Here is a 10111-nt window from a genome sequence, read left to right on the forward strand (position 1 = left end):
ATTGATTTAGCTTTTAGGTTTTTTATTTATCAAGATAGTAAACAATGATTGAAAACAGTTTATTCAGGGCTTTTGGTGAAAAGACTTCGTCGTTCCAAGTACACGCAGACTCATTTTTTCTAAAATAAGTACAGTAAGAAAAATGACTGAAAGTGCGAGAAAAAGTACCTTCGACCCTTCTGATCGGGCTCTGTTTTGCGAAAGCAAATGAATTCTCCGATAACGAGCGCCGGATCGGTAAAGTTGTGCGTGGCCGATGCGAGCCTTGGTAAACCGAGCCAGTTCTGAAAGACAAATCAGATAAGTACAGTTTTGCGTGCTACCGGAATAGTTGAGTTCTAGGGCGCATGTTTGGCGATTCGACGGTGAAGATTCTTAGCCGATTTTTGGGCGTTTTTGGACTTCCTGTTTCTGTTCTGTTATTGGCAAGTTGAGGCACTTGAACTGGAGGCGTTTTTTGACGGAGCTTCTCTCGCAGCGTTTCCACGTCTGAAGATGATTCTAGAGGAGCTGAAGGAGATACAGTAGCTTACCTGAAGAATGGTAAGCAGCGAGAGTCCGCTGAGTGGCCGCTGACTTCCGAATCGGCTCACTTGAGAAGTTTTCAAGAGGCACAGTTTTGCGCTTTGCTTCCACAAACATGGGTGACGCTTCAAAAATGATCTTGATGCTACTAGTCATTTTAAGTCAAATTTCATACGTAAAATGGCGATTTCTTGTAAAACACTGGATGAAGCAGTTCTCCTTGGCCGCAGCTCGAATGAGTCTAGTTGACTATCTGACGTTGGGTCTCTTAAATCACGTGTCAAAAGTGGAATGGTCGATATTTCTTGCCTTTTGAGTAATCTGATATTGCTTCCCTTGACTGGCATCCTCTTCTCTTTCGGAAGAAATGCATGTCTCTGGGTATAATTCTTCAAATTGTTGGACTCTTCCCTCGTCGATGCAGTTCTTCGGTCAACCCTTGTTGGTCCTAATTCTATCATTTCTCTTCGCATTTCTGTTGCTTAGTTTCAGGTCGAAAATATACTTTAAAAATGTCTATCTAAAAGTTAAACATTCTGTCTTTATTGAACGTAGCTTAATTTTTGACCAAGTATCGATAATTCTCTTTACATGGGATCTTCAACTGTTTTCTTTTCTCCTAATTTTTTCCTCTCTCTCGTTTTTTTACTGCGATTGTTCAGAGTGTCGCGGAACGCTATTATTTGGATAAAAAGAGCCGATACGATTTCACACAACAAGACATCCGGAGCACCCTATTCATACAAGCACGCTTTTCATAAAATATTATTCCAGCTCAGAATTATTGTTGACTAAACACTCTTGTCGGATTATGACGAGTTCAATTTAAAATCATGTTCAGAGGAACAATTGTCAATTTTCAATTAAATGATCCCAATTGCCTCAAGAGCCACGAGAAATTCTGTGTAGTTAATTGTCTCTTTCATTTTTTGTATAAAAATAAAAATTCAATCTTGTTAAAAACAAAATGAGACGGGCCTTCATCGCATCAAGCATCTTACTGAAGCACTTTTCGATACAAAAGAGACTGGACTAGCTTCACATTCAAGATCAAAAATAAACACAGCAGGTTCTCCTTGACTGAAATAATTGGATTTTATAAAGAACGGTAGAACTTGTATTTGGTTTTTATTTTGACTTTCTTTGTACAGATATTTGCAGGGAAGAGATTACTCTTTGATTATCGTATCGATTCAAGCGCAGGATTCCAAGGCCGAACATCGAAAAGTGGGTTAGAATCGTTAGTCCACAAGTGTGAGCGCATTCTCGGTGGAAGAGCTTGATTTTCTCCCATTATTCCAAACCTATTTGAGTAAGTACTGTTAGAGGAAAAAGACGAGTCCGTGCTTGGAATCAAGGAAGAGTCAGTAGAATTAGTAACGACAACACTGCAACTTCTCGAGTTACGCGCCATTGATGGAAGAACTGATTCAAGAGTTGAACTTTTCGTTTCTCATTTTCATAAAAAGTAGATGAACATATTGTGCAACCCTTAGCATACGCTGTAGATCTTTTTCGGTTATCGGATTTTGACTTTTCTGAAATCTGCTGCACAACGTCTGCGAAATTCATGCCCTTCTCTGCACCTTCCTTTCGCTTGAATCCATACAGCATGTCGTTTTCGTAGCTTTCTTGACTCGACTGTGGCTGGGTTGCGGAGTTATTTGCGGCTGAAAAGTGGAAAAGAGCGATGAATTCCCGCTCATTATCAAATCGAGCTCCTAATCCACGCTCAGGTGGTATCCTGTCGACAACCCTTCCTGGGATGATATGATTTCTTCAACGGCCATTTCTAGTGGATCCAGCCCTTCTGCTCGTCGAGAACCAGGCACTGGGGGATATCCAGGGTGTCCGTAAAGCGAGCTTTGAATTGAAGATTTTCATTCTTCATTAAAATTGTTCTTACTGTTTCAAAAACGTAACATGTGACTTTTTTCGTTCACTCGCCATCCCATCTGCGATTAATTCCAATTTATCATCGCCAGTTTTCGTTTTTCTTGCGAATTGAACCATCGGAATGCCATCTGGACTTACTGGAATCACGAATCCCTTTTTGAGTGATTTTGATAAGTTATGTTTGAGAAATGATTTTCTTACGTTAATTTCTATGTTTCTTGTGCTTTTGAGAATGCCCTTCTGCGCCAAATGGTTGTTACAGGTCGGCTTGCGCTTGAAACTCTTCATATTTCCACAGTGACAAGGCTTCACTCCGCTCATCACCTTGACTTGGGTGTATTTATGAGAGGCATGTGGACTCTCGACGAAACACGCATGGCACAGCAGGCCACCGTACTTTTTCTGGCATTGATTGCACCTAAAAGTTTTCCATTCTCTTCCTTGATTTCAAGCTCACCTGTAGCCGATCTCACCTTCTTTCATCGTATTCTTGCAAATCAACTGAGGCCTTGTGGCTTTTTTCTTGACGCTTCGAAATAAACTCAATAATTTTGAAGACCATATAAATGATAGTATTTGACTTTCACAAATTATCTGTCAAAAAACGGTCAGTAGAATTCTCAAAATTTCCTTTGGAACATAATGAGAACGCAAAAAACAAAGACAGCTAGGAGCCAGGCTTTCAATCGTTTTCTTTTCTTGTTCTTACTTTTACTCTCAAAATACTAAAACCAAACAATTTCCTGGGAAGCCAAAGAACTCTCTCGTGAGTGGATTGAGGTCTGCTTCTGAATTTGCATACTGGTCCATTCTAGTGTCTCCTGGCTTCGCGATTAATGCAGCTGTGGAGGATTCGCTTGAAAATAAATCAGGAGAATCAGTTAACGACGTCTCTGACCCGAAGAACTCACGAGCCAGACGTGCTTATTGCCTTTTCAAGGTCTATTAATCCCAAAACTTGTGATTTAAGACACGCACCTGTTTTCAAGAATTCCTACCTTTTTGAAAGATCGTCGTTGAGCAAAAGTCAGTATATCTCTGTCTGTGACGAGTATAAAATCTTAATTGCCCAGCTATGCGTTGAGACTTCCTAAATTGGTTTCCAGAAGTGTTAATTCTTTCCTATGGTACTGGAATCTGAAAGGCTTGACCCTTTGCGGTGCCTGCGCAACGTGGGAGGACGATTATACTGTATCGTGCAGTACTTCGTATGAAATCTTATTCACTTCAATTTCATCGTCGGAACATGAGGCAAGGTGCGCTAAGACATAAGCAGGTGGAAACTGATACATAAATCAGGGGACATGAAGGTCTCTCATGAGTTATAAAATGATTCCGATATAAAGACTAAAAGTCAATGTTTTGCTTATAACAAGGAGAACAATGGCTATTCTTTTTTATTAATCAAAGATAGAACATGCCTACTTCAAACACAAATTAAGGAAACTTTATCATTGCCATTTTGTTGCATTGCGGTCTCGCCCTCAAAAGGTGGGAGTCCAGAAATAAATCGCACGAAGACAGCTTTCACCATCTAAAGTCGTGTTCCCGCGAGTCACTAGAAAAGTGCGTCAACTGAACCTCGAGCTAATACTGAAAAATTCCTTGGAAAACCCGTTCAAAGTTATTTGCATAAAACAAGCCATAATTATTAAATGTGTGATTTTCCTGCAGAGTAAACGAAAAATGAGCATTTGTTTGAGAAAAGAATCGACCGCCCCTCCGAACTAAAAACATTCCTCAGCAAAAAAAAAGTTCGATTTTTCAAATGAGCTATTTGTTGCAGGACTTTTTCTTCGTCAAGAGAACGAGTTCTTCCTCAAAAATTGCCCGTTTTGATGTGAAATTGCAAGAAAGTGAGCTTTATTTTTTGAGAGAAGATGGGAAAAATGGCTTTGTCGCGCAGTTGCAGAATATAACAGGTTATTATTGAGTAAGAATGCAGAACTGAAGTTCAGGTGTCCATGTTCAAACGGAAGGTGAAAAAGTGGAACTCTGCGTCTTCCATTATCCGTTCGTAAAGAAAGCCTTCGGTGGGAAAGAACGAAAGCGGGAGAAAATTCTGATGACGCTTGATGAAAAAGATTCAAAAGAGCAACTGTCAATCTGGGATATATAAATATTTGATTTTTAAAGGTTGATAAACTAGATAATTGTGTATCCCGTACGAAGAATCTGATCTTTGGGCGACAAAAATTAAAATTGCAGCGCGATTTTCGAATAAACAGAATTCGTCTGAAGAAATTCCACTCAAGCGAAGATATCTCGTCCTTGTAAATCCCGCTTCTGGTAAAGGCCTCGCTGCGAAAATCGCTCGTGAGCAACTTTTACCGATCATGGCTGAAGCAGAAATCGAACACGAACTTGTTACGACGACGCATCAAGGTCACGCGGAAGAGATTGCCAAGAACTTGAAGGTTGGCGAGTACACTGGAATCGCCGTCGTTTCTGGCGACGGGCTCTTTCATGAAGTCGTCAATGGAATCATGAGCCGAGAAGATGCGGAACAAGCTTCTAAACAAATCTGTCTCGTACCAATTCCTGGAGGTTCTGGGAATGCGCTCGCAGCGACCATCGTTTACACCGTCCTTGGAATCCACAACGATCCTAATCTCCTTCAAAATATGCTGATCATCTTCGCTAATGGGAGTCCTACTCCAAGTACCATCCTGCGTTGGGAAATTCATTCCAACGAGTCTCAGACACGTTTTTCTTTTCTTTGTGGCATGTGGGGGATCGCAGCCGACATTGACTTTGAATCGGAGAAATATCGATCAAGTCTGGGGAGCAATAGGTTCATTGCCATGGCTGTACAGAGGATATTCAACTTGAGAAAGTATGATGGATCCTTAGAATACATGGATGAAACAACAGAAGAGGTGAAAACGATTAATGGGCCGATTACAGGAGTGATCTTCACGACTGGCACTCATTTTAACTACGACAGCGCGGCTAGAACGAACAGAGCTCTCCAAGAATTCGACGAAAAGGGTCAACCTTTGATGACCCTGCTCGTCTTGAAATCAACATCGAAAGCGACGATAACAAAGTTTCTTCTTGGATTGAGCGATCTTAAAACGGTCACGAACTTGGAGAAAGAAATACCAGAGGTTCAAAGGATAAAAACTTCATCTTTAAAAATGATTCCGAAATCGTGAGTAAAATCAAAGAGTTACGAAGACAACAATTTTCAGGACGAGCAAAGAAGTCTTTCTCGACATCGACGGCGAAAGATCTCCGTATGTTCCAACTTCAGTCTCTGTTCATCCCCACAGCATATCGTTGATTGCTTCCCTCCCTCTGAAAACAACATTCTAACGCCTAATGACCGCTTATTTGATCGATCCGCAAAATAAAAAAATCTTTCATCTTCATCTAATGACTCACTGTTAGAGCAACGGCCCATAAAACGATCTTTTTACTGTTCGAACGAGCGAAAAATTTTATAAAAAAAAGCCATGGCGGGGTCTCTTAGGACAATCGTCTGTAGTATTTTTGTTGGAATATTCTTGCAGAGATACAGTATTACGATCGGATTATGGAGAGATAAGAACTTGCAGAAAGAAAAACATTTTGATGGTAAGTAAAAATAAGAAACCGTTGATATGATTGATTAAATTTCAAATAATCAGGTTACAACTGCCACTACCTCCTCGAAGAATACGGTGCTGAAGACATCGCCACGACATCCGATGGCCTTGCATTCATCACTTCTGGCCTCGGCCCATACCCTCCCTTCATCAAAAATGAAGCACCAAGTGCCATCTACGTCATGGACCTGAACGTTTCGCCAGTTCGTCTCACAGAAGTCACCATCAAGTCGTCACAGGATCTCAAACTCAATCCCCACGGCCTGGACTTATTCGAAGATGGTGACAAAATCTACGTCTTTATTGTTAACCACCACCAGGATTTGTCGGTGGAAGCAGTTGAGAAGTTTGAATATCTAATTGAAACGAATGAGCTTGTTTGGATCAAATCCTTCATCAACCCAGACGTTCTCAGATCAGTCAATGATGTTGTTGCTGTTGGGCCCGATGAGTTCTACTGTAAGATACATACTTTTTATACATTCATTGATTAACTTCTAGGCACAAATGATTTTTACTCAACGCACAAGACTCCTATCCAAAGAATGATCGAGCAATATTCAACTCTCAAGCTCGGTTCCGTCGCTCACTGTAACGAGCAAAAATGCGAATTGAAAACATCTTATCATATTGGAATGGCAAATGGGATCACTACTCGAACGGTGCGATTCTTTCTCCGATCTTTTTGACGTTATTCTTTTCAGATTGACGGAAAGACAGAAGTGCTTGTCATCTACTGCTACGATGACAAAATTGGCGTTTATGAGATCCTCGAGAACGGAGATCTTACATTTACTCGGACAATTGCTAGTTCTCCTACAATGGACAATTTTTGGAATGCACCAGATGGCTCCATCTACCTTGCTGGAAGTAAACATGCCTGGAGATTCTTTTGGAATAAGTTTTTCCCCAGTAAAGGAAGATTTTTGCTGCTCATTTCTAAGATACTTTTTAGATGACAAGATGCCTCTAGGAAGCGAAGTCCTGCGAATCCTCTCTAATTCTGACAAAATGGAACAGGTTTACTTCGACGATGGCGCAGAGTTTACTATGGCGTCGATCTTCGTTATTTGGGGCGAGAATATCTTGCTGGGCTCTCCTAATCATAAGTTCATGGCCTGTAAGAAACAATAAATCTTTGGGTAGAATCTTCCATTTTATTTCAAAACGGACAAGAACATCAATGAGTTCACTTCTCGCTCGTGCTGGACCATTGCACAGTGAAGGCAAAAGAAAGCAGCAAAAAAATCCCTGAGAAATATTCAGTAATCAGTCGCTCAAATTTGTTACGTACAATAACATGCTACCATTTATTCCATGTTTCTGTCGTATTTCCATTCGCTGGTTCGCTGTGATAAAACCCAATCCCTGAATTCAAAGCTAGTGGGAACCAGGGATGTGGATCCGCAGCGCAAAATCCGCAAAACAGCGCAAAATGCGGGGTTTTTCATTCTGCAGCGCAAAACAGCGCAAAATCAGCCCCAAAAATTTCCGCAATTTTTCCGCAAAATTGCGCGCAAAAGCGCATTTTGCGCGAAAATTCCACAAAATCTCAATACATTTGCAGTCCCCAAAAGGCAATTTTGCGGGATTTGGCGTAGAATTTCTACATTTTTTTGATGTTAATTGTGAAGATTTCCGAATCAAATCCGCATTCATCATCTTCGGCGGTAATTCGTGGAAGAAAAACTGAAAAATCACCCGATCTCGTATTTAACCGACCGGTCATTTTGCCGGCAAAAATAAAACCGGACAGTTTGAGCCCCGTTCCTTGATTTCTAAATTTAAGGGGCTTGACGGCCCTTCGGGCCGTTTCAGCCCCGTTCCTTGATTTCTAAATTTAAGGGGCTTGACGGCCCTTCGGGCCGTTTCAGCCCCGTTCCTTGATTTCTAAATTTAAGGGGCTTGACGGCCCTTCGGGCCGTTTCAGCCCCGTTCCTTGATTTCTAAATTTAAGGGGCTTGACGGCCCTTCGGGCCGTTTCAGCCCCGTTCCTTGATTTCTAAATTTAAGGGGCTTGACGGCCCTTCGGGCCGTTTCAGCCCCGTTCCTTGATTTCTAAATTTAAGGGGCTTGACGGCCCTTCGGGCCGTTTCAGCCCCGTTCCTTGATTTCTAAATTTAAGGGGCTTGACGGCCCTTCGGGCCGTTTCAGCCCCGTTCCTTGATTTCTAAATTTAAGGGGCTTGACGGCCCTTCGGGCCGTTTCAGCCCCGTTCCTTGATTTCTAAATTTAAGGGGCTTGACGGCCCTTCGGGCCGTTTCAGCCCCGTTCCTTGATTTCTAAATTTAAGGGGCTTGACGGCCCTTCGGGCCGTTTCAGCCCCGTTCCTTGATTTCTAAATTTAAGGGGCTTGACGGCCCTTCGGGCCGTTTCAGCCCCGTTCCTTGATTTCTAAATTTAAGGGGCTTGACGGCCCTTCGGGCCGTTTCAGCCCCGTTCCTTGATTTCTAAATTTAAGGGGCTTGACGGCCCTTCGGGCCGTTTCAGCCCCGTTCCTTGATTTCTAAATTTAAGGGGCTTGACGGCCCTTCGGGCCGTTTCAGCCCCGTTCCTTGATTTCTAAATTTAAGGGGCTTGACGGCCCTTCGGGCCGTTTCAGCCCCGTTCCTTGATTTCTAAATTTAAGGGGCTTGACGGCCCTTCGGGCCGTTTCAGCCCCGTTCCTTGATTTCTAAATTTAAGGGGCTTGACGGCCCTTCGGGCCGTTTCAGCCCCGTTCCTTGATTTCTAAATTTAAGGGGCTTGACGGCCCTTCGGGCCGTTTCAGCCCCGTTCCTTGATTTCTAAATTTAAGGGGCTTGACGGCCCTTCGGGCCGTTTCAGCCCCGTTCCTTGATTTCTAAATTTAAGGGGCTTGACGGCCCTTCGGGCCGTTTCAGCCCCGTTCCTTGATTTCTAAATTTAAGGGGCTTGACGGCCCTTCGGGCCGTTTCAGCCCCGTTCCTTGATTTCTAAATTTAAGGGGCTTGACGGCCCTTCGGGCCGTTTCAGCCCCGTTCCTTGATTTCTAAATTTAAGGGGCTTGACGGCCCTTCGGGCCGTTTCAGCCCCGTTCCTTGATTTCTAAATTTAAGGGCTTGACGGCCCTTCGGGCCGTTTCAGCCCCGTTCCTTGATTTCTAAATTTAAGGGGCTTGACGGCCCTTCGGGCCGTTTCAGCCCCGTTCCTTGATTTCTAAATTTAAGGGGCTTGACGGCCCTTCGGGCCGTTTCAGCCCCGTTCCTTGATTTCTAAATTTAAGGGGCTTGACGGCCCTTCGGGCCGTTTCAGCCCCGTTCCTTGATTTCTAAATTTAAGGGGCTTGACGGCCCTTCGGGCCGTTTCAGCCCCGTTCCTTGATTTCTAAATTTAAGGGCTTGACGGCCCTTCGGGCCGTTTCAGCCCCGTTCCTTGATTTCTAAATTTAAGGGCTTGACGGCCCTTCGGGCCGTTTCAGCCCCGTTCCTTGATTTCTAAATTTAAGGGGCTTGACGGCCCTTCGGGCCGTTTCAGCCCCGTTCCTTGATTTCTAAATTTAAGGGGCTTGACGGCCCTTCGGGCCGTTTCAGCCCCGTTCCTTGATTTCTAAATTTAAGGGCTTGACGGCCCTTCGGGCCGTTTCAGCCCCGTTCCTTGATTTCTAAATTTAAGGGGCTTGACGGCCCTTCGGGCCGTTTCAGCCCCGTTCCTTGATTTCTAAATTTAAGGGGCTTGACAAAGGCTTGGAACTCTGAGTTGATCAATCTCAGTTCTGTCCCCAACCCCACCCACACCCATCATTTAATAAATCTTTATTATCATCGTTTTCAGCTCAATTATGGTTCTTTTTGAAAACCTTGAAAATAACTTTGTATAACTTCGGAATAATGTCCCTAAAATTTCTTCATTTCAAGTAGAAATAAATGGGGCCAAAAAGACCACGAAATTCGCAGATTTTCGCAAAATGCGCGAAAATCCCGCAAAATTCGCAAAATTACGCAAATTGCGTTTCATCTGCCCGATCCGCAATTCCGCAAAAAGCGCAAAATCCGCAAAATTTTCGCAAAATCAACAAATTTTGATTTTCCGCAAAACAGCGCAAAATTCCGCAAATTGCGCGATTTTCGGATTCCGCAGCG

General features: G+C 43.1%; 4 protein-coding genes across 5 annotated transcripts; 2 read left to right on the forward strand and 2 right to left on the reverse strand.

Annotated features, from left to right (window-relative positions):
* Positions 1-18: 18 nt before the first annotated feature.
* Positions 19-1282, reverse strand: LOC145704179 (uncharacterized). Its single transcript, XM_081781617.1, has 6 exons — positions 835-1282; positions 701-792; positions 534-650; positions 324-489; positions 169-284; positions 19-119 (listed from the first exon to the last, which is right to left on the reverse strand). The coding sequence occupies exons 1-6, from the start codon at positions 996-998 to the stop codon at positions 64-66; spliced, it is 711 nt and encodes a 236-aa protein (XP_081637743.1). The 5' UTR covers positions 999-1282; the 3' UTR covers positions 19-63.
* Positions 1283-1646: 364 nt separating this feature from the next.
* Positions 1647-3196, reverse strand: LOC145703556 (uncharacterized). 2 transcript variants are annotated; one of them, XM_081780931.1, is made up of 6 exons: positions 3052-3196; positions 2879-2962; positions 2623-2839; positions 2432-2574; positions 2281-2388; positions 1647-2161 (listed from the first exon to the last, which is right to left on the reverse strand). In XM_081780931.1, exons 1-6 carry the CDS (start codon positions 3060-3062, stop codon positions 1879-1881), a joined length of 846 nt encoding a protein of 281 aa, XP_081637057.1. In that variant the 5' UTR covers positions 3063-3196; the 3' UTR covers positions 1647-1878. The 2 variants fall into 2 exon arrangements, with proteins under 2 accessions (XP_081637057.1, XP_081637056.1); XM_081780930.1 differs by having other exon boundaries at positions 1647-2166; positions 2286-2388; positions 3052-3195.
* Positions 3197-4634: 1438 nt separating this feature from the next.
* Positions 4635-5765, forward strand: LOC145703450 (sphingosine kinase 1-like). The gene is made up of 2 exons (XM_081780810.1): positions 4635-5575; positions 5616-5765. Exons 1-2 carry the CDS (start codon positions 4758-4760, stop codon positions 5737-5739), a joined length of 942 nt encoding a protein of 313 aa, XP_081636936.1. The 5' UTR covers positions 4635-4757; the 3' UTR covers positions 5740-5765.
* Positions 5766-5835: 70 nt separating this feature from the next.
* On the forward strand, positions 5836-7174 carry LOC145703261 (serum paraoxonase/arylesterase 2-like). Its single transcript, XM_081780597.1, has 5 exons — positions 5836-6000; positions 6054-6470; positions 6513-6673; positions 6716-6923; positions 6967-7174. Exons 1-5 carry the CDS (start codon positions 5880-5882, stop codon positions 7143-7145), a joined length of 1086 nt encoding a protein of 361 aa, XP_081636723.1. The 5' UTR covers positions 5836-5879; the 3' UTR covers positions 7146-7174.
* The last annotated feature ends 2937 nt before the right edge of the window (positions 7175-10111 follow it).

The sequence above is a fragment of the Oikopleura dioica genome, chromosome PAR, assembly GCF_907165135.1.
Source record: "Oikopleura dioica chromosome PAR, OKI2018_I68_1.0, whole genome shotgun sequence".
In the NCBI taxonomy this organism is placed as follows: domain Eukaryota; kingdom Metazoa; phylum Chordata; class Appendicularia; order Copelata; family Oikopleuridae; genus Oikopleura; species Oikopleura dioica.